Raw genomic sequence first — 24,896 nt, 5'->3', positions numbered from 1 at the left:
ACCCAACCACACCATCTTTTCCAGTGGAAATCTTTTTCATATCCTTCCATAAATCCTGCATGGAGACTCTACTGAAGTCAGGTCAACAAGCATTTATTAAACACCTACTATGTGTCGGGCACCATGATATACACACTGGAGATACAAAGAACCCTAAAAACTCTCAGCCCTCAAGTAGCTTATAACCTAGCCAGGAAGACAAGATATAAACGTGGACGGCAATGTGAATGCACTGCAGGCCTTCCTTTGATTTTGCTTTGTTTTTTTTTTTCAGTCATAAGGGTAGTATTTGAGCAGTTCATTGTCATTCCAAACTGCTCTTGCAACCAGATCCACCCGCTTCCCTTTCCAATTGTACCTGTCTTTGACGATATCTTTTATGCCACTCTTGTGTGCAGATCATCCCTGGTAATACCAGGTTCTTACCCACCATAGTCTTTCCACTCACCTTTTGGAAAACTGTAATTTTGATTCTTTGGAGATCATTATGTTTCATGACTCAAGTCACATCATCAGAAAACTAGTGTTTAAAAGAAAGGTAGAGTAACAGAGTGGCTTGAGTACTGGATTTCAAATCGGAAGATCTGGGTTCAAATGCCTCCTTTGTTACTTATTAGCAGTGTGATCCTGGGCAAGTCACTTAACCAGAATCTCCTCCCTCATCTATGTGAGTTTATTTACATGTAAATATGTGCATATTGTCATATAAGGGTAAATGTGATGGATAAACATAAGTGTCTATTCATTTGACTACTTGAAATATTATAAGTAATAGGCATTCTTCATCCACTTATTTTTTCCTGTGTGGATGGCTAGGCTAAATTCTTTTGAAGTAGATGATGATCTCATTGAAGAGACTCTAGTTTTAGGGGACACAATACCATACAACATGATGTCATCTACAAAGAGGAACTCTGAAGTATTGGATAGTAAACTCCTTAAGAGTGGGGATTATTGGTGGCAGCTAGGTGGTGCAGTGGATAGAGCACCGGCCCTGGACTCAGGAGGACCTGAGTTCAAATCCAGCCTCAGACACATAACACTAGCTGTGTGACCCTGGGCAAGTCACTTAACCCCAAATGCCTAAAAAAAAAAAAGAGTGGGGATTGTTTCATTCTTACTATTTGTAAACTTAGGCACTTAATAAATATTTGATTGACTGACAGACTGATTGATTAAAGAATTTCCCTGTCTATTTGGACTTTGCTCATGGGCAAAGTCCCAGGGTTCAGGTGGGAGAAAACCACTTGGCAGTTCTTTTTTATTTGATTCAATCAACCAATGTGTATCTATTAAGAATCTTACACTGGCTGCCTGGGAGAAGACAAAGAAAAGACATGATCCTTGCCTTCAACTTTCATAAACTAGCTGGAAAAACAAAGCACATATATATGAAGCAGAGAACAAGACAAGCCAGTAAAAAATCAAGAGTTAAATTGTATAGTTCAGAGCTATGAGAAATTAGAAGAAGAAAACAAAAGAGGTCAATGCTGGCAGAAGTTGCTAGGGTAGGCTTCCAAGAGGAATTGTGCAGTTTGAAGGGTGAGCAGGAATTTGGATAGAAAGAGAGCAGAAAGGTATATTTCAGGTGGTGAAGAACATGAACAAAGACTGGAAAAATCTGCCAGGGTTGGTATGAAACCAAGAGGCAAACACTCCCTAAGAAAGAAATTCAGAGGTCAGTATAAAGTAGATTCCTCATAGACTATAAGTATCTCAAGCCAGGACTCCAAGGTCTAGTGTTTGTGAGCCCCAGGGTGTCTCTAATTATCTTGATGAATATTACAAACTGCTTTAAAACAGGGAAGTAACCGTTAGTTCCCTTGAAATTTTATAACTGAATCTATAGTATGTAACCCTTTTAGAAAGAGAGAAGTGTCACCAAATCAAACAATGACAAGGCACTGAAACTCAAATAATCACAGCAGGGAATCCAAGACATTGTGTCTGTACTGAGCCTCACTCATGGTCCCACACAAGAAGTCAACTAATACAGGCTTTTTTGAAGATGGTTTTTGATGATGTTATTGGGTTCCAATCCACTGTCAGTGGAGAAAAGGCACTTCATTGACCAGCTGGGGTGGGAATTCTGGATAATGACTGGGTAATACTGAGTTGTCCCAGGAAAGACATCATATAGAGTAGTAGGGAAAAAACTAAGACTGAAAGTAAAAAGATGTGGGTTCTGTTGCTCTTTAGTTTTGTGACCTTGGACAAGCCCCTTAACTATTCTGAGCTTTGTTTCCCCTATTCTGTAAATGAGGAAATAGATTAAATGATCTTTAAGGTGTCTTCTAGCTCTAACATTCTATTTCTCTATGTTGCTCTGAATTACCCCATGGGAAAAGCATCACTGGGGAAAAGAACCAGGAAAGATAATTGGATTTAGGGAAATGCAGCTTTTATCGCATTGGCTGACTCCAGGACTGGTCAAAGATTTGAGTTGTCGTCCTTCCCCCAATCCCCCCCACCAAAAGGGGCTAGTTATCTATCTTCCCTTTTAATCCCCAAACACTATTGGAAAAGTCAACTGCCATACTATAGTCATCTGTCATGAGGAACTGTCTTCATTTTTTACTTCTAATTCTGCTTTAATGTCTAATTCCACTCTTAGGATTATGAATCTGTATGAGATGAACCTCAGGTTACAACCTCTTCACCTTGCCTTGCATGCAAATAAAAATTAGCTTTGGAGCTCAGGGCATGAGTTTTCTAGTCTTATTCTCTATGGGTCCTGGAAGCAATGGAATCAACAATGGAAACCATGTGCCATATAAATACATAATGCACAAAGAGACTCTACCAAAATACCCTTGACCTTCTAGCTTTTTCCTTGACTTCATAGCTGCCATTATCCCTTGTGAAGCAGCGAATGGAATGGCATTGTCAAAGTGGTAGTAGGCCTGCAACAACTTTGGTTGCCAATTTCTCCAGTAGTTAAGCAGTAAATGGCGTTAATCGGAATGATAACCTGTTCAATTCTACATTTATGCAAATAACAAAGTTTTGGCAGTGTACTCGGTGATTTGAACAGCAACACCTGCCAGGAACCAGTCCATGTGTCTGACAAATTTGCTACTCTATTTTCATAATCTGTGAAATTACAGTACAGGACCAAATCGCTGGCTGCTGGCACATCCCCGAGAAGGGAAAAAGGCAAAAATACCCGGCAGCAAACAAACGAAAAAAGAACCTCAATTCTCCCAGAATGGGCCAACAAGCAAGTAGCTAAACAAATCTCTACCAACTCCTAGTGAGGAATAATAATAGTATTTATATTCCAATTCTTCAATTGAATAAGAAAAGAAGCTTACATTTACATAACACTTCGAGGAAGCATGAGCCTTCAGCCACCACCAGTCCATAGGACCCTCAGACTAGTCCGGGAAAATCTACAGATAATGGCTTCATTATTCCCATTTTACAGAAAGAGAGAATGAGGCTCAGCCACAAACCGATTTGGTTAAGGTCACACAGCTAGCGATAGCTTACATTCATTAGCACTTTCAAGCCAACAAAGTGATTTCTTCACATCAAGGCTGAGGCAAGTAATGCAGGCATTAGCACTCCCATTTCACAAAAGAAAAAACTGCCACTCAGCGATGTGAAATGACTAGCACAGGGTCACACAGGGAGTAGTAGCTGAGCCACCAGGACAAGAACAATTTTGTAACTGCAAATCTAGTGCCCTTCTCACTGTATCCCAACAGTCTCTCCCCAAGCAAGACTCAGTATCCCAATTCTCCAGCAGCGCCCGAGAGCCGGCCATTGAAGGGAAGTTGATGGATGCCTCCACCCCCAAAATGCCAGATATGGGAAATCACATGTCAGGAGTGACTGTTTTGCAGAAAGAGGGGAAGGAAAGGAAAAAGCGAGAGATGTGAGGATTCTAGTGCCAATCCCCGAATCCATGGATCTTAGTCTACTCCCACTAGGCGCCTCAAACCCCACCCACAAGCTAACTGGGAAACCCACCCCAGCTCCTGACGCCTTTACCCCTGCCACCCTTCCTCCGTCTCCCCCAACTCCCACAAAAAATAACCTGATTGGGTGATCTCATTACTTTGTCTGTGGTCCCAGCTTTCCAGCCATGGAGCAGGTAGGAAGGGAGCAGTTCCCAATGGCAGGAAACAGGGAGCAGGAAAACCAAGGTGAAGCCTTTGGACAGACTGAGTATACGGTGGAACAATCCTCTTGCCGGCCAGCGGGATTCTAACTGCACTCCACCCCCACCCCCACCCCACCTCCTCCCCTCCCCTTTGCTCCCCTCCCCTCCGCTCTACTCCCTCCTCTCCCCTCTGCTCCCCTCCCTCCCTTGGACTTCTCTCCCCTCTGAATACCCTGGCCTTCACTCAACCAAAGGAAATGAAAGACAGACTAAGACAACAGCATTCTGGGGAGGGGAGGTCAAGATGCTTTCCAGCCGCACACTGTGGCTTTATCACCCTCAGGACAGAAGTTAAGCCCTTCCTCTTTTTCTTTTTCTTTTTTTTAAGGGGGAAAAAAATCCAGGCATCTCAAAAAAGTGACTTCTATTTGCTTAAAATTTTGGTTGGGCTCCATTCCCCTAGAAATGCCAAGCAGGCAAGAGCAACAGGCTAATTCAAACCATTCTTGGATGGTTTCCTTCAAAGAGGGGAAGGAAGGGCAGGGGGAAGGGGAGGATGAAGGGAAAAGGGGGCTGGGGGATTGAGCCACTCAAAGCCCAAACACTATAAGATTTTTTTTTTTTATCCTTGAGTGTCGGCGATTCCCTACGTATGTGGGCTCCTCTGGACAGCAGAGGTGTCTGCAGTGACATCCGCTGACAGCTAAGAAGGGCTGGGATGCAGCTCGGGGCTGTCTGCCAACTATCCTGGTCACCAGGAGAGGAGCGCTAGCCCCTCCCCCACCCCATCCCCGGCCCCAGAAGGGGCAAGTTCACAAAGCGACTTCCAGTCCTCCCCCTACCCCAGCAGCCCGCTCCCCTCCATGCAATCTAACCTTCCTCCTTCACCTCCCCACCCGCTCTACCCCTTCTCTGTCTCAGAAGGGTCAGGCTCTCGTCTTACAGAGATGAACCCGCCACTGCCTGTCAGTCCCTGATGCGGACATGCTCGGCCAATTACCCAGGGCAGCAACCGTCAAAAGCAGTGGTGAGGCCGGGACTCCACACCCAGAAGCCTCCCCTCGGGTCACACAGCAAAACCTCCAAGCAAGCTGTCCCCCAACTGGCTCAGCAGCCAGGCTAGCCACATTTTTTCCTTTTAATTAAGACTGATCCCCCCCCATGATGTCATTTCCAAAGGCAGCCAATTTTTAGCCAGTCAACTCTGACATAAAACCGTTTAACACAAAATGAGGCATTTTATAATCCCCTATACATTTTTTTCCTGAAGCTGGCACACTGAGAGTGTTTAAATCTGCTGCCAAAAAATTCAACCAATACTTTATCTTTATTTTAAGCCTGTATATGAGTTAAATATCATTTGTACTTGCACTTTTCCTCCCCTGAAATTCTCCCTCTTACTTTCTCTGGTCGTCCCATCTATTCCTCTGGCTTTCCCTATAGTTTTTCCCCTCTCTGCCTTCTTTAGGCAAGAACCCAAGTGTGTGGGTATGTGTACATGTGCATGTATCTGTGTTGAGCTGAGCTCCAGATGCCAGAGAGCTGGAACAAAAGTGGCCTTAGTGACACTGCTGCCCTGAGAATGGTCTCCTTGAATCCAGATGGAAGTAGATTGGGGGGGGGGGGGTTCCTAGTTATTTTGTTTTAAGACCCTATCTAACCCAGGTTAGGGTGGTATTCTACGGCCCTTACTGTTCCTACTGACACCAACAGAGCTTAGAACTCACAAATGTGACCACAGAGGAAATTAACGTCTGTACTGTCATGAAAAAATCACCGGATCAGAACACTGGGACATACAGGTCCTAGGCACAGCTCTACAGCTAAGTAATTCACAGTGTGGTCTTAGGAAAGAAAGTCCTTTCTACTCTCCCAAAAAAAGAGTATGTCAAATAAGGAGTTGACTAGATGACCTTTTCGGTCCTTTACAACTTTGATTCTCAAATTCTCTTATGATTGTAACCCAATCTTGGGAAAGGGGAAAGCAACAAAGAAACCCATCCAAAGCTTTGAGACCCACAAATCCTCATTGGAAAGCTGAGGTTCCTCAGTTGTATTTGTCTCTCTGCTCTCCCCAGATCAATGTCAGCGAGGCCATTTTTGTTAGAATTCTGTAGCATCTGGAGCTTAGTGCAGGGGTGGGCGGGGGTAGACAGAGAGAGAGAGAGAGGCTTCTTATTTAGAGAGAGAAGGCAAAACCAGAAGAACTCATCAGCTCCTCAAGAGAAGCTCATCTAACTCTGATTAAGTACTATACTGTACCACCACATCATAAGGGGACTGAGGATACTTCACCTGATACTGATGACATAAAAGATCATACAGAGTATATTATTGTTGAAAATAATATTAAACATAGACTGTTATAATACAATTTCAGAGCTGGAAGAGACTTTAAAAATTATGAAATGCAAACTCTTTGCTTTAAAAGGTAATAAACTGAGGCACAGAGAGGGGAAATGAGATTCACAGGAAATTTTCAAACAAAGGTTGGAAGGCCACCTGTTAACTTCATCGGAGGGAGGATTCTCATTCAGGGAAGAGTTTGGTTAGAAGAATCTCTGAGGACCTTTCCAATTCTGAGATTCTATTATATCATGAATTTTAGTCTAAATGGCAGCACAGGAAATGAAGGACACAATTAATCCTAACACTAGGACAACCCAGAGGGGAGGGTAAAGGTGTGGAGTGGGAAGAAAAGTCACTTTTGGTTTATAATCTCATCACATTTTGTCAGACTAAAAATAATAAGATCACACTTAGGAAAAAAAATATTCAGCTTCCAGGTTCCAGAGATGACTTCTAGATCAAAACCAGTCTCTTTAACCTCAACTGGGACCACAATGTGGATATCATAACCTTCTTCACATGAAAATAATAGCTAGCATTTTGTAACTAATAAATGGGGGATGTTATTATCAACACTGTCATACCTGACATATAATAAGGGCTTAATAAATGCTTATTGACTGATTGAAAACTATTCTTCATTTGTAAAAGAATTCACAACAGGTTTCTTAAAATAGCATGAATCTTGGAACACATTAGATGGCATTCGGTACCTACTTCCCTTTCCAGGAACAGGCATTCATTCTGCAAAAAGCAAACTCTATCAGTACTGAAATTCTCTAAATCTTCTGAGGTCGACAGCAAGTACAATCAAGGAAAAGCCAAGAGCTCTCACCTGGGAATCAGGGGTCTGATTAAAAGTTGGCTATAGAGAAGCCACCACTTACCACTCACTTGCTGGGGCCAAAAGTCGATGGTCACCAACCATTTCAGGGACCTTTCGTTATATATGACTAACAAGATAAGGGCAGATGTAATAGGGTCAGAGTCCAGAGCTCTGTGGCTAGTGAGTAGCTCTGCTGCTCCTCTGGAAGAGGAAGGACAGAGATGCACTTCCCTCTGGGAGGATCTGTCTGTGCTCCCTCAGTATTTTGAGTCGCTGGTGGCATGCTGCTAAAGCACAGTTGTTTTAGTTGTTTCCACAGACTTAAATCCGGAAAAGACCTTTGAGATTACCTAGTGCAATTCCTTCATTGTACAGATGAAGAAACCAAGACCTAAGAAGTAGGAAAGATTTACCAGCAGCCTTGTACAACTAGTTTTAGTGGCTGGAGTAAGATTAGTAGAGAAGGGAATACGTATTTTATTAAATGTCCACTATCTTCCAGGCACAGTGCTAAGCACTTTTAAAATATTATTAGATTAAAACCCAAGTATCCAGAATTCCCTTTTCACTAATGGGACGTGGCATTCCAAAAGGAAGCCATACTACTCGAAAGCTTCTATTATTTTTGTTCGTATTTTGTCTCCCACATGTGAATGGAATCTTCGCCTTGGCAGGGACCACATATTTTCAGCAGACTAGGCCTCCCTAACGGTAACAATCCTGCTTTCTCCATTGAGTTAAGAGGTCCCCAAAGCCATAGACCATCTCTCTGACAATATAGTCCACCATATCTCCACTTTTCCTCTGTCACTCATAAAGGAATCCAGGAGTGGCCTGGAGTCAGGAAGATTCATCTTCCCAAGTTCAAATCTGGCCTCAGACACTTAGTAGCTGTGTGACCCTGGGCAAGTCACTTAACCCTGTTTGCCTCAGTTTCCTCATCTGGAAAATGAGCTGGAGAAGGAAAAGGCAAATCACTCCAGTATCTTTGCCAAGAAAACCCCAAATGGGGTCACAAAGTGTCAGACATGACTGAAAACTACTTAACAACTAACAATAATTGCCATTACATTAAGACACCCAAGTGCCTATACAAGCCAAAAATGTCACGCAGTTCACCTAGTTTTATAAATGACTGGGCTATGGGCACCACAGGTGCCTTAGGAAATATCTAGAGGACAGACATGTCCCATGGAATATATGCATTGAACTGAAGAGATCTCCTAAGGAACAAAGTCCCAAGAATGCTCTTCCAAACTAAATGAAAAGAGTTAAATAGGTCATTCAATCATCTAGCCCAGTCAGTCCTCTTTCAGAGTAGAAGGGTCCTTAATATTAAAATATGTTGAAGAAACAAAAAGTGACACACTTAGTGACTGAAATGCATATGTGGAGTAATAAGACCATTCAACTTTCTGCTACACAGTGAGTGACAGTTCTACTTTCCAGAAGAACCAGCTAGAAACTCAGGTGGTTAATAATGATAATGATGATGATAATGATAATAATAGTAATAATGAAAATACTGTGTTGAATGGTGAAGCTGATTAGTACAAGTGTTCATGGGTCTGCTATTTTACTACATGTGTGACTGGGGGCAAGTTACTTAGCCTAACTTCAATTCTTCCTCTATAAAATGAAAGGGTTGGATTCAGGGGCCACTAAGAGTCTCTCCAGCTCTAAAATTTATGATCCCATGATCCTTTTCTGGCAGCATGATAGAAAGGAAAGAGTAATGGATTTAGTATCAGAGGTCTAGTTCAAATTCTCACTCTGATCCTTTCTACTGGTGTGACCTTGGGCAAGTAACTGTCTCTCTGGTCCTCAGTTTCTTCATCTATAAAATTAGGCGACTGAATTTGAGGGCCTCCGAATTCCCTTCCAGCTCTAAAGTTATGATCCTATGATCCCACAACCTAAAACCCAAAATTTGTTTCCATGCAAGAACTCTTCCCACATGAATTCCCACTGCACATTTCTGTCTGTTTCAACTAGTGGGGTCCACACTAAAAATTTTGGGTGGGACAAAGTGATGGGAGCAAAAAAAAAGTTAATTTATGCTTAGAAGAAGGAGGAAAAGAAAAAACCCGCAAGTCACTTTTGCACTTGGTGCTCATAAGAACAGAGAAGAGCAGAAGGTGCCCTCATAAGCCATGTTTCAGGGACCATTCGTGACTATCAGATAGAACTTGATGGACATCCCAGGCTTAAGTGCCGCCATCAGCCTTCCAAACATCACCTTCCCATCTTCACTCCATTGAGAGGAATAAGCCCTCCGTCTAGGCTCTTGCAGTCATTGGCCAGCATCAAGTCTCTTATCAGCTTTCACTGGTATAACTGTGGTAAAGTGGAAGTAGCTTAAGGGCAGAAATGATGCATTTTTCATCTTTTATAACACTGAGCATAGTGCATTAATGCTTAATAAATGTTGGCTAAATTGAATGATTCCCTAAGGAAAGCAGCACTTTATCACTCATCATTGGGTCATCTTCAAATAGGGATGAAAAAAAAGCCCATCAGAATGAGGTGCTGGGATGGAAATGACAGAAAGTAAATTAGGCAGGTATGCCACTTGTAGTCTATATCACACAATTTAACATTTGTGTCATTTGACTCCAAGGCCTTGCTTATTATAAATCTTATCTCCTCAACTACTTTGCAGCCTCTTCATTAAAAAGGACAAAGTCTGTCTGCTTTCAATATGTCTCTCCCAATGTCTAGCAAAGGGTTGACCAGCGCACAGTGGGTATCTGAATCGAATGGGTACTTATGCTTCAGAGACTTACGGTCTAAAATAGAGAGCATCAATACGAATGGGTGATTATTCAACAGGAATGGATGATGAACCTCAATCCAGGGAGCTAGTTTTGACTGCCCCCTGAGACCTAAATACTGTTCTGCTCATTTTGGCAGAAACAAATAGCAACTGACTCAAAACTTCGTAGTAAGCAAGATAATCTGGGAACCCAATCCGAGAATCTCACCCCACTCACTTCTCCCTAAAACTATCCTCCATTATCTTTTTCTTGGTGGGTTTTTGGAAGGGAGGGAGGGAGGGAAGGAAGGAAGGAGGAAGGAAAAATAGAAGGATTTATTAAGCAACTACAACATGCCAAGCACTTTAAAAATACTAACTCATTTGATCCTCACAAAACCCTGAGAGCTAAGTGCTATGGTGATCCCCATTTTATAGTTGAGGAAACTGAAGCCGACTTGACCAGGGTCACACCCCTAATAAGGCTAAGGCTGGATCTGAATTCATCTTCCTGACTACTGGTCCAGCATCTTATTCATTGTGCCACATGCCTTGTGCATGAAATACATGGATCATATCAGGTATTCTGTTCCAATGCATGAAAGGCTAGAAGAACCTGGAAAAACCAGCATGACTTTAAAAAATGGTCAAAGTAGCAAATACCCAGCTGTGTGAGGGTGACTCTTTAGTTTGAAGGTGCTTCAGGGACCTCATAAAATGTTAGAGCTAGGAAAGGACCTTAGAGATCATCTGTTATGTTGTCTCCCCCAATAAAATATAAATTCCTCAAAGGCAGGGACTTTTTCATTTTTATTTTTTTGTAGCCCCAGTATCTAGTGGGCATTTAATAAATGCTTTCTGGTTGATTAATCTAACCTAGGGGTTCTTAATCTAGGGACTGTATACTTAGTTTTATATTTAAGTCTAGCTATAGATAATTGTATTTCAGTATAATCAGTTTCTTTTCTAATCCTATGTGTTTTATTTTATGCTTTTGAAAACATTCTTCTGAGAAAGAGTCTATACACTTTACCAGATGGCCAATGGGGAACACGAAACAAAAAAAAAAATGGTTAAGCAGTCCTAGACTAACCCAACATTGCATTTGACAGATGAAGAAATTGAACCCCAGAGAAGCTTGACCTTGGTAACATCACAGAGACAGCAAGTAGCTAGGGCAGTATTTGAACCAAGGACCTACAACTCTAGAAGCAGTAATCATTCCACAATACCACTGTCTCTCTTGGAACAGGGAGGAGTAGGGGGATTAGAAATACTGTAGTTCAAACTGCTCTCATTTGACAGATGAGGAATGTTGTTGTTCAGTCATTTCAGTTGAGTCTAACTCTTTCATGACCCCATTTGGGTTTTTTTTGGCAGAGATACTAGAGTGATTTGCCATTTCCTTCTCCAGCTCATTTGACAGATGAGGATACTGAGGTAAGCAGGGTGAAGTGACTTGCCTAGGGTCTCAGCTAGGAAGTGTCTGAGACCAGATTTGAACTCAGGTCTTTCTGACTCCAGGCCCAGGGCTCTATGGACTGCACCACCTAGCATTTCCCAGATAAGGAAACTGAGGTCTTATCTGTGTCTGAAGTCTTACAATCCACTAAGTAGCAAAGCCTCCCAGCTTCAGCCTGTAGCCTCCTCAAGTCAGTGCTTTTTCTCTTGCCACACACCATACTGACTCTTCAGGAAATGTTGGTTGTGTGTGTGTTATTTTTTACCCTGGAAATCAAACCTGAGCTACTGGTTTTTCACAAGTTAGCTCGTGCTTTCTATATTGTTAGATTTGTTATCCAATTTCTTCGAGACATATAACTCCAAAAATATGATACCAGGATTTGCTTTGTGTAATTGAGCCAAGGTGGTGACATTTCATAAATCTGGAGTCTTCAAAGGAGGTTAATGAAACTAGCCTCAGAAAACTAACTCCCCAACAGATTTACCACTGGAGACCTGGAGCGCTGTTACCCAAAGATGGAATTCTGAGCCATAGACACACCACAATTGTGCGACTTTCCAGAAGGCTTTGTAATGGAAAACGATTACTCTCACAAGCAGGCAATTTAGGGAGAGTGTCAACACTCACCCTGCAGAACTCAGGAAAGACACTGACCACCTACCCCAATCTTCTGCTCTTCTTCCAAATGGCTACACGCTAGCACACACTCACATCCAAGCCTGCCTCGCTTTATGAGATGTCAGAGTCGCAGAATCTCAGAGCCAGCCCAAGCCTCAAGGGCCAGTGGGGCCAACCTATACCGTCTACAACCTACTGCACAGAAGCCCATTCAGCCCCTTCTTGAAGACTTCCCGTGAGAGGAAGTCTCATTACCTCACAAAGAAGCTCACTCCACTGTGGGATAGCTCTCACTCTTAGGAAGCTTTTCTTTCCATCCACCTACATGCAACTTTAGGGCAGCTAGGTGGTGCAGTGGATAGAGCATCAGGCCTGGAGTCAAGAAGACTCATCTTCCCAAGTTCAAATCTGGCCTCACTCTTAGTAGCTGTGTGACCCTGGGCAAGTCACTTAACCCTGTTTGCCTCAGTTTCCTCATCTGGAGAATGAGCTGGAAAAGGCAAATCACTCCAGTATCTTTGCCAAGAAAACCCCAAATGAGGTCACGAAGAGTCGAACACAACTGAAACAACCGAACAAATGCAACTTTAAACATAAATCTGCCTCTTTGCAACTTCCACCCATGGCTGTTGGTTCTGCTCCCCCGAACAAAGTATATTTCATATGATAGCCTCTCAAATAAAGTACGTGAAGACAGTTATCATATAATGTCTTCATGTGCTCAGTCACTTGCACACTATACAATGCACACAAGGCACTTAATGAGGGATACCTAAGAACTCATAGAATAGGAGAAAAAATCCTAATCAATCAAGAGGAAGGCAAGTACTCTGTCCTTCCTTTTCTCTGTCAGGAGTTTGCATTTCAAGTCCTGGCATGGTGTAGTGGAAAGAACACTGAATTTGGAATGAGGGAGCCTAGGTTCAAACATGGACTCTTAACACTTATTAGCTGTGCAACCAGGGACAAGTTAAATAATCTCAGGCTCAATTTTCTCATCTTTAAAATGTAGATAATAATACTTTCACTATCTGCTTCACAGGTCTATCATAAAGAAAATACATTGTAAACACTAAATATCTATCTACAGGTGAATTACCACTATTTAGACCTTATAAGAAATATGGAGCTAAAAAAATTTGTTCTCTTGGCCCCATATTCATCCCTTGAATAGTGTTTTTTTACATAAACAGAGTGAAATCAAGTCTCTATACCTGAGCTGACATGTCTGGAGTAAGGTCAGCTCAGCAATAGATGTAGAGCTAGAGAGGAAGAGGTGTATGGGGGGGAAGGGGGTGCGAGGCAAGTACATGGGGGTAGTTATCTAGGCCAACCTGCCCATTTTATGGATGAAAAAACTGAGCCCAACTTCCCTGTGCCAAATTAAATTAATTACCAAAGTTCACAAAGGTAGAAAGTAGAAGATTCAGCATTCAAACCCAGGTCCCTGACTCCAAAACTAACGCACTTGCAGCTATATCACTTTGTCTTCCTATTCCCAGTCTGTAGCTTGGTGCCTGGCACATAGTAGGTACTTAATAAACATTTGTTTTTTGATCGATTGAATGACTGACTTGTGTGGAGAAGCCCTATACATGAGCTAGGGGTCCCTCACTGCCAAGCTGAAAAAGCTGCCCCTTGGCCTTCTGAAACAGGCAAGAGCATGTCAGTATCATACAAAGGGAGAGGGGAAATTTGTTACTCTTAAATTGCAGGGATGGTCAGGTTAGTGGGAAACAGTCAGGCTCTGGCCAAGATGAGACTATTCAAATAGCACCAAACCTAGTAATTAGAGCCCACAGGTCACTTTGGCCACAGCTGTATAAACTAGGTGTGTAATTAACTTTCTCCTCTGGCTCTTGACTCAACATAATTTCACTTTCTCCAGCAAAAAGAGGAGTGCTGTTCAGAAGTGTTTTTTGGAAAATACTCCCAAGTTCCAATCAGACAAAAAAGACACTTTAAAAAATTAATTCCTTTACCCTTTGTTGTGTTGTTATTTCTCTAAGTCCAGCATTCAAGAAATAAGTGTTTCTCTGAGCAAGAGACTTGAGACTCTTGAGGTACACAAAGGAGAGCTGGCTTTCCCACTACATCTCCATTCCAAACTCACCAGACAGATACCTGGAAAAGCTACATCAATTTCCATTACATTCACTTCCGATTGGGGCCTTGAGCTAGGAAACACTACAAGAAGAGACTTTGTTTTTACACCACCTCCAACCCTCTTGACCCCCAACCCAAAAGGCAATTTGGCTGAATTTTGTTACTTAGGAGCTGAAAAAAAAAGTGTAAGAAATTCTAATGTTAGGGCTAGAAATAGTTCAATTCTATAGACACTTACTAAGCAACTACTACATACAAGGAATTATGATATCAAAATGATACAGACATTATTATTGTCAATAGCCTCATGCAACACTAACATAATCATAACTCATTAATACAATCTAAAGTGTGTATGTTGGGGTGGCGGGATGTGTCCATCTGAATTGCTCACTATATTTAAAGACAACCTCAAATCTCCTAGATGCCAAGGCTGGCTCTCTATCCACTAGGCCTTTATACCTTCATTAGAAAACATGTTCAGATTCTAGTGCAAAGGCAATGTTTTAGCTACTTTAGAGAACAACTGGATAATTTTCAAGTAATTCAAAAAGTGCCTGTGTGGAAAATCTGGGACATTTTCAAGGTAGGTACCATGATTGTAGTGTTTGCTCTGATGAGAGAAAGTAGTGGGGCTAGGCTTGGACTTAGGAAGATCTGGGTTCAGGTCCTACCTCTGACACATACTAGTCCAGCTGACCAAGAGGCAATTCTCTGAGCCTCTCATTGTCACAGATAGTTCTCTAAGACTATAAACTATGGTAAGTTCCCAATGCTCATAACAGGTCTGGATCAAAACAAGCAAAAAAAATTGTTTTAAAGGGCTTTAAAACTTTCTAACTTAAACTAGGCTAACAAGCTATTGCCAAATAGAGGTCCTTAGGGGACCTACTTAAATGAGTAGGTTACAAATTATTGGTAATTAGCCTAGTAAATGTATGTAAACATCTGAGATCATTTAGGAAAATCACTATACCTGAACAGAAAGTGCCTCAGGCTTCCTATTTAAGTATTTTTTAAAGTAACTGAAAATAGGTTGTCCTCTGAGGTAGCTTAAACATTCCCTCTGCAACCTTTTTCACACTTGAAAAGAAAAAACTAAGCAATCTCCCTCTTTCTGAATTGTGCATGGGTACATTTCAGCTCAGGTCCTCTTCTACCCAATTCTGAATTAGTATGTCAAGTCAGACCTACCAAATCTATGGTTTCATTGAGGTAGGAAATAAAGATGCAAATATCCTACAATTTATATTCTCAGAGAATTGCCTAAGGTTCTGAAAGTTAAGTGACTTGCCCAGGGTCACATAGACTGTATATATCAGAGGCAGGATTTTAATGCAGGTCTTCTTTACTGAAAAGCAGCCTGTCTTTCAACTATGCTGTGCTACTTCCTATGGCAAGAATTAGACAAGAGTTCATGTAAGTTTAATAGATTTGCTGTTTCATGTGCAATCATCTTTTTTTTAATTCTACTATGCTACAGAAATGCTTGTTTTAGTTCATAAATTAAATAATTTTTTTAAAAAAAAGATTTAATGTAACTTACAGTTAGGACAGAAATCTTTTGATTCAATGACACTTGCCTAGAAATAATAGTCTTAGTTGTTGCTCAGTCATGTCCAACTCTTCTCGACCCCATAGTTTTCTTAATAAAGATAATGGAGTGCTATTTCCTTCTCCAGTATATCTCCATTTCACAGATGAGGAACTGAGGCAAGTATAGGTTAAGTGACTTGCCCAGGGTCACAAAGCTAGTATCTGAGGCCAGATTTGAACTCAAATGTCCCTGACTCTAGGCCAGTGCTCTATCCACTGTGTCACGTAGCTGTGTCCCTGGAAATTATTACATTCTAAATAAATGCCAAAGAATGAAGAACGTTCACTTTCTTAAGATATCCAACTAATATAGGATCTTAGTTAGAGGCTATTTAGTTTACCTTCTCATTTTAAAGATGAAGAAAAGAAAACCCAAAGAGGGGTAATGATGGCTTACCTAAGTGACTTAGCAGCAAGGTCAAAACTAGAACCCAGACAAACATAATACAGTCAACGAAATGATGTTTTTGTTACTAAATTATTACATCACGATCTGTGATTTCATCAGTGGAACACTGAAATAGACCCCAACCCATTTATAACACATAGTATAAGTCACAGAGAATGACCAAAAGCTCAGAAAGCTTAAGTGCCCCCACCCCCACTCCAGCTAATAAGCATCAGACACGGAATTGAGCCCAAATCTTCCTCACTCCAAGACTAGCACTCAATACACTATGCTGTGCCACCTCTCACAGAATTATTGTATGGCACTGTATTAATCAATCATTGCTTTGTTGGTATATTATTAAAATAATTATTAATACAGTTGACAGGCAGGATTGTTGAGCCACAAAAACCATGGATCCCTGGATCTATGAAAAACTGGGTTCAAGTACCCTCTCTGACACAGACTAGCTAAGTGACTCTGGGCAAGTCACTTAACCTCTTAGTGCCCTAGGCAATTCTAAGACTAGATGTAGTCTTAGCCACATTAGGAAAGGGAGTTTTCTTCACTGATGAGTTCCCAATACTAAAGAGATCACAGGCCCAGTCTCTATTTCTATCCCATGTTACTAATAACAATGACCTGGAATTAACATGTAACAATAGTTCATATTTCTATAGTGCCTTAGGGTTTAAAAAGCACTTTCTTCAACATGAGGTAGATATTTCCAAATCATTTTAACATCATTTTCCAGATAAAAACGCCAAGGCTTGAGCAGATGGGCTGAAGGCCATACGATTATTAAATGTCTGGGTCAGGATTCACACCCCGGCCTCCCTTCACTCTGAGACCAATACTTAGTATACTATACCTCAGTCTACAAACAAATTACCATTATTGTCAAGTCAAGGTTAGTGACTACTTAGTGATTTCTTAGGGAAGTAAGTAAGCAGTGTCTAAGGAAGACAAGGAGTAGAGAGTTTCATGCAGTTTGCCCAGTCCATCATATTCACCTTGCTACAACTTACTACAGAAAAATTATAGGGACGGCTAGGTGGTGCAGTGGATAGAGCTCCAGCCTTGGAGTCAGGAGGACCTGAGTTCAAATCTGATCTCAGACACATGACACTTACTAGCTGTGTGACCCTGGGCAAGTCACTTGACCCCAATTGTCTAACCAAAAGGCAAAAAAAAAAAAAAAAGAAAAAGAAAAATTATAGGTAGACCCCCTCCCTGGAAGGTAACTTAATAAGGGGAAGATATCTCTGGCTTCTGGTCAGAAAGTACCATCTGGTTAGAAGCGACCAAGTGTTTACAGCAATCCACATTTTCTCCTCCAAAACTTTGAGAGTTTCCAAATTTCATTTCATTTATTTATTTTTATTACATTTTAAGTTCCAAACTGTTTCTAAGTGTCCTTCACTTGTCCTGTCACTGATGGAAGTTTACTCCCACCTACAGATGGCAAGGTCACCAGACGTGGACAGCCAATAACTTGAGAGAAATAGTCACTGTTCTTGGGATATGATGTTGTAAAAGATATGAGACGGAAGTCTAGGAGGCCAAGGAGATCATATGCTGCCAAGTTCTGCTTTGTATCTCTGGGCAACAAAAAGTAGATTGTCATTGTCTGAATCGGTCACATATAGCATTAGTAACTTTCTTTTTTGTCAAGTGCATTCATATCCATTATCTCATTAGTCCTCAGAAAGACTTTATCAGGTAAATGAGAGTTATTATCCCCACTTTGCAGATGAGAATGCTGAGGATCAGAACAATGAACTTTAATTCAACAGACATTAAATAACTTGTCCAAGGTCACATGTCTAGCACTTGCATTTGGGATCCTGGTCTTCTGACTCCAAATCCAGTATATTTTTCCATAACTTCACTCCACCTGACATGAGGCAGGCCAAGGCACTGTTTTTCCCTCCTTCTAAATATGTACTGGTATATCCCAACTGAGGACTTGACCTAAGTTTATGGAAAACAGGACATGCTTCATCCATTAGTGTTCAAAGGACATTTAAATGGTAGGTTGAAGGAGGATAGCTATACAAAACTGTTTTAATTTAATCCACTTTCTGGACCCTAATTATATCAAGTGCCCATGTATACAATTCGGGGGCTACTTGGGCAGTAGGCCTGGGATGATAACAGCCTTTTCAACGAGGAGACACCTGCTGGCTGGATCAATTGCCAAGCACATTCCAATACTGACAATCTTTTGCTGGACCATCTTTCTACACACCCGTAGTTTGAGGGGAAGCAGCCAGCCTGGAGAAGTAGACCTAAATCTCTAGCTTTGAAAGGCCATGTATATAAAGAGCTAGTATTTGTATAGGACTTCAAGGTGTGCAAAGGGCTTTACCTATATTATCTCATTTGAAGTAAAGCCTCCTTCTAAAACAAGACTCATTCAGTAAATTTTTACTGAATGTCTACCAACTCTCCCAGCCCTTTGCTGGGAATAGCTCAAATGATCATAGATTTGTAACTCAGAGGGTCCTTAGAGTTTATCTAGCTCAGTCACCTCATTTTAAATCTGAGTAAACTGAGATCAGAGAGGTTAAGCGACTTATTCATGATCATATGACTAATAAGAGTCATTGGTAGAACTCAAACCCAGGTCTTCTTGACTCCAGGGTCAAGCTCTTTTATCCTCTAAATCTTTCTATCCTTCAGCCTCTCTAAAAGAAGGGGGACATTGGCCAGATGTTAATGAGTCTTCAATTCAATTCAACATGGGTTTATCCAACACCTACTATTTACAAGACATCCAGTTAGGGCACTAGGCACAGAACTGTAAAGACAAAATAAAAAATGACTGCTCCCTTCAAGGAGCTTATAATCTCCTAGGATGGGGAGGACCAGGAGGGGAAGGACCCTACATTTACAACATTCTTATTGGCTAAACAGACAGAAAAAAAGGAAAAGCTCACATCTAAAAGCACATTGTTGGTCTGATGTAGACTGACCCTGATTTGCTGCAGCTAAACACACACACACACACACACACACACACACACACACACACACACACACACACTTACCCAACCTTTGGAATTTAAGAATCAAAGACCCAAGGGGAAAAATGTCTCTGTGCATCTTCTGTCTGTGTCAAAGAAGCTGCTCCCAGACTAGGTTACACCTTTATCGCACTGTAATGAATTTCTAAGGGATCCTATTATGCATGGCAGTTTACCCTACTCTTTTGAGTAATTTCTGCCTCCCTTCCAATACTCTCAAGTTTCAGGGCTATCCTAGCTCCAACATCCCCATGGAAGTCATTAGTTAAGTCCTATTACAGCCCTCGGAAGAGTATTGGTAGATACTCCCTGTATTGATCAAGACAGCTGGGGGCGACACAAACAATGTTACTTTAGATTCCACGACTAAATCCGAACTTGTCAATAAGGTAAACGGCAGCAATGGTTCTGCTAGATTAGCTGGAACAGAAAAGGCTCTGCCTTTTGGTGACCCTGACCCAGACTCAAAACAATTTATCTACCATCTCTCATCTTCTGCAGAGACAACACCCACCGTGGTGCCCCCCAAAGCCTGAAAGTCCTTCCCAGGCTTTGTCATACGCCAGTGACAAAAGCTGGGAGGAGGAAAATGGGGGTGGAGAGAGAATTAGAGGCAGCTGTGAATTATAAAGTATTTTTTTAAAAAGCAGTTTTGCTGCATTCAAGACCTCGAAGTAGGCTAACAAAGTGTTGCCTAATAGAGGTCCTAAAGGGACCTGGTTTAATGAATAGATAAGAATGATTTTTAATTAGGGCATCAATTGCATGGAAATAAATGAACACTTCCTTAAGGGCAGAACAACAGCCTCTTCTCTTGGCTAAAGCAGCTCTACCTTTAATCTTACTTGTGTTATTTATTTGGTGATCAGACCCTTTTCTCAAGCAAGGTATACTGAGCCCCAGAATCCATAGACCTGCTGCACTCTGGTTCCAGCTCTACCACTAACTGGCTCTGTGATCTTAAGGTTGGATTAACTTTTTTTGTGTCATGTACCCCTTTAGCAGTCTGGCATATCCAGACCCCTCCTCAAAAGAATTTCATTTTAATAACTGAAGGAAATGCTAACTATCAGTTAAACATTAGTGAAAGTTAAGATGTCTTTGTTTTTTCCTACCCAATTTCATGGATCTTAGGTTAAGAATTCTTGGATTAGATGAACTCTAAATTCCTTCCTAGTTCAAAGGGTCTTATGATTATAAAGGGAAATGCCAGCCTAGCTCTTGTGTAAATGACCATGAATGAGAAATTATGAGTATGAATTAGTGAGGTTTCTTTTCATTGTTATGAAATGAAGCCAAGTTGGTCTGGAGTTTAAAAAGGCTTTTGGGGACTCATCTCATTTCCCATTGCTACCATAGCCACAATGAGAATGCTGATGCCCAGTCAAGGACATGGAGGGAAGGCATAGGGTCATTTGAGAAAGAGACTGAACAACCTTCCTCCCTCCCACAGAAAATATCACCAACAGTTGATTTTAAAACTTCAAAGGCAGAGCAGGCAAAGAGACTGGGACATAAGAACTTATGAAGAGAGAACATTCTGTCACCAAAACTCCAACCACTGCAAAAAATGAAGTCAACTTCAGCAGATTAAAATTGACACTGTCTTGTTTAGACTTCATCATTATAATTTGGACCTTGGCTACAAAGGCGTAATATCAAACAAATAGGATAGATACCGCTTCAGAAAGTACCCCTACAATGAGCCATGGGGGCCAATATGTGCTTTGCAAATCTCCTTCTACCTCTTAATGAAGAATCAGGTTCCCATATCCACCAACTTCATTGGGCTGATTTTGTTGAACCTTATGAAACATCAATGGTATCTCAGCTGTGGCAGGAAGAAGGGGGTGGAGGTGGGGGGAAATCAGTCTGAAATTATTGCCTTCAATGTATGGGCATACTCAGCCTTCTCCAATGGGGTAGGTAGACTAAACAGAGACAAGACAGGACCAAAGTCTGTGAAGGCAGCAAACACACTACCTGTTTTTCCTACACAGAAGGTGAACAGTGGGGAAGCAAAGAAGGACAATTCTTAAGGAAGCATTCATTCATTACAATCTTGCATTTAAAAGGCTTATGTTTCTGCCTCTCTCCAGTTCTACTAACTGGCCTAATGCTGCAGGTTAGCTTTTTCATTGAGTTCTGCACACTTAAGCAATTTAACTTTGCACTAACAATCCCTTAATTACTGTACTTCCAAAAAGAATTTTGGGGGAAAACATATGCCCATCCACACTTGTGCACTCATACACACACACACACACACACACCACACACACACACACACACACAATGTGCTATGAAGTTCTAGTTTTTTGGTGGGGGGATCAAACCATAATTACTGTCAGCATGCCAACTGAAAAGCTGTTGCTTTTATTTTTAATTTTATTTAAAATGTGAACACAGGCTACCCAAGGCACCACAATAAAATTACATTAACTGTAAAATTACATTATTAATTCTTTAATCTCACTTGAGGCTTCAAGCTGTTGCTATGTCCAATTACCCATCTAACCACCTGTCAGAATCATGGCGCGGGTTTAACATTACCTCCAGGACAACGGTGGGCTCGGTGATCTGTCAGGTCCGCCAGTGACTCGAAGTCCTGCTGACAGTTATCGCAGGTGTAAATTGACTCATCCTCCATGTCTTCATCTTCCTCATTTCTCTCCTCTTGGCTCGTCACGCTGTTCCTGTCTTCCAGCGCCCGACTGCCTTTCGTATCGCTCTCCTGCTCCCCTCCTAGGCCACCTGCCAACAGGAAGAATACACTCCACTGTCAGTCGCTGCGGTCTCAGGAAAGGTTTTTAAAAGGAATAGCCCCACATTTATTAAGATACATTTAATTACTTTACCTCCTACTTCCCATTATTCTTGACACCTCTCAGTATATTAATCTATGTGTTTTTTATGTCACGCAGTGCAATAATTCTCAACTGTATTCTTTAATTCTTAGTGTGAATCCTCCAGAGATACTTCTTTATCATCTTCCTTAGCATGTGGACAGCATATGCATGGTTAGCTCTCAGTTTTGCTGAAATTCGTTAGCATCTCACCACCTCCAACTACATTTTTACTTGCAAACTCAAAAATCCATAAGCATCACTACCATTAACCATCATGCCAAGGTAAAGCCTATCAAATGGAGTCAGCTTCTCCCCCTTAACCAAACACCCCTAAAATGTCACATCACTGAAAGCAACATACATGTGCCTTCATTTTCCTTATCAAAGTACGTCCCAAACCACATTACTTTGTCCATGAACCGAGGCAATAGTCACATTTTGCTGTGATGTCACACTCCAAGCTCCTGCATGATACAGGGATGACATTATTCCCTGAAGCTAGGCTCCAAGTTGGGCATAATGTCATCCTACATTTCTGGTGACCATGGCCATGTAAGATCACAAATGAAAAAAATTAAAACAATAGGACCCAGCTGCGCAAGAGCCATTAAAAAAAATAACAACAACCCATAACGGCCATAACCCTTTGGTCAAGCAATCACAAAGCAATGATAAAGGGAAAAATTAAATACTTGTACAGAAACGTTGCTATTTACAACAGCAAAAGCCTGCTCAATGATTGGTGAAAAGCTAAAGAAATTTTAGCACATCAGTGCAGTGGAGGACTAGTTTGCCATAAATAATGTCAAGGATAAGATGGAAAATGTGGGAAATTTGGTATGAAATAAGGCAAAGTGAAAAGGAGAGCTCCAAGAATTGCATGGACAATAAAGATGGTTTTTATTTCCTAACATGAATACACAATCACAAAGATCAGAAGTTCTCGTTCCACTCATTTTCCATGGATGCTTGAATGTTGCCACGTCTTTTTCAACGCAGACGCTGATGAGGCACAGAATCAAAGAACCAGCTGCCCTACTAGCCGAATATACAGAACACGAGGATCTTGCCCCAAGTCCCCACATTCTACTTTAGCAGTTTAACGTACAAATGATGACAATGATGAACATGATGATGATGATAAGAGCTACAATTTATATAGCACTTTAAGATTTGCTAATGAGCACTTTACATCTCATTTTATACAGCAACCCTGTTGTTATTATCCATTTTTTCAGATGAGGAAACTGAGGTCAAAGAAGGCTGAGTATATGAGGAAGGACTCCAACTCAAGATTTTCTGAGTATAAGTTCATTGCACTTCCTCCCATTTCTCCCCAATGGTGATGATGATGATAAGAAAAATAGTGATGATGAATATAAAGATCTTCATCCAAATATAGCTTTATACTTTTACAAATTATTTCACATCTATCATCTCATTTTGTAGACTTTTAGAATCTTGAATACTAAAACTAGATGGAATCTCAAAAGACTGTCCATCTTGGCACCTCCCTCTTGAAAGGCATTATTATCCCCATTTTACAAATGAGATCATTAAGATCAACTCCTCGACATCATATCATTATTGAGAGAGTTGGGCCAAGATCCTAGGTGTCCCAGGTCCTAGACCAGTGATTTTTTTCACGTCAATTGATCACCGTGGGAGCTTGGCTAGTTGATTTTTGCTCAATACTTCAATATTTCAAGGATCTTTGATTACATGAATGTAGGTACTCCTTCCCCTGACTCTCTATATACCTGAATAGAGTCTTGAATTGCTGTGGCCAAAAGAAAGAAAAAAGCATTACCTGGTGGCCAACCTTCTTTGAACTTCTCTGAGATTTGTTAGGTTAGACCTCAGATAACAGAGACACCATCTGTTCTACCTGAAATCTTTTAAACTTAGCAGGACTTTTCAGAACTTGGGCTTTATTGACTTAGCCTTTCAAGAACTCAGGGACATCTCTCTTGCCCCTCACGAGGAAGCATGGGAGGAAGACTTAGATGGAGAAGTTTATATCACATTAGAGACAAAAAGGAACCATCATTGTCTCCCCAGGCCATCCAAATCACAATGCATAATGTCCTCACTATCTTTCCCAGATGAGTCTTCTTCTGGGCCAGGAATTACCATGATTGGCTTGGATTAAGAGAGAATTCATTACTGCAGAGGGGCTGTGTGTGAAAAGGCAATGCATGCTGCCTGGTGCCGTGGATGTGAAAATGTGTTTGAGGCAGCATGGAACAGTGAAGGGAACATCCTTTCCATTATAACACGAGGTGTTGATCTGGGGTTCATGGACCCCCAAGTGGAGAGATTTCCAGAGCTTCATCAACTTAGATGGGAGAAAAATTGTATCTTCATTTTCACTAACCTCTAAATGAAATTTATCATTCCTTCATTTATTTAAAAACATTATTCTGAGAAAGGGCCTAGTGACTTCCCCAGACTGCTAAAGGGGTCCAAGAGACACACAAAAAGGTTAAGAACCGCTTCATCAGATGATCTGGAGCTGACGTCTGGACCTAAGATTTACTATGTGAGTGACCATGGACAAAGAATACTCTTTGCTTCTAAACCTCAGTTTCTCATTCACAAGATTGTGATAAAACCACCTTTACTACCTGCTCCAAATGTTGTGAGAAAAGCTCTTTGTAAACCTTCAGGTGCTGAGGAAATGGGAGTTACACTCAGTGGCAGTCTAATTCTATAGACAGGCATCAGAACACAATTACTAGACCAAAGAGATAAGTGATAGCTAGAGTGGGAAACAGGAACCAGGTGATGCAGTAGATAGTGCACCA

General features: G+C 41.3%; 1 protein-coding gene across 2 annotated transcripts in view; it reads right to left on the bottom strand.

Moving 5' to 3' along the window:
* Window positions 1–24,896, bottom strand: part of ZNF423 (zinc finger protein 423) — a 423,634-nt gene that overhangs the window by 254,897 nt on the left and 143,841 nt on the right. Inside the window, exon 3 of one of the 2 annotated variants that reach the window (XM_027869809.1) lies at window positions 21,794–21,994. In XM_027869809.1, coding sequence (XP_027725610.1) covers window positions 21,794–21,994 — 201 coding nt within the window. Of the gene's footprint in view, window positions 1–4,063; window positions 4,122–21,793; window positions 21,995–24,896 lie in introns of those variants that run through there. The other variant, XM_027869812.1, reaches the window with a different exon arrangement.

Source organism: Vombatus ursinus, unplaced genomic scaffold, assembly GCF_900497805.2.
Source record: "Vombatus ursinus unplaced genomic scaffold, bare-nosed wombat genome assembly UNPS02014793.1, whole genome shotgun sequence".
NCBI classification, from domain to species: Eukaryota; Metazoa; Chordata; class Mammalia; order Diprotodontia; family Vombatidae; genus Vombatus; species Vombatus ursinus.
Note: the sequence above shows the minus strand (reverse complement) of the source record. Positions and strands in the feature narration are given on the sequence as shown.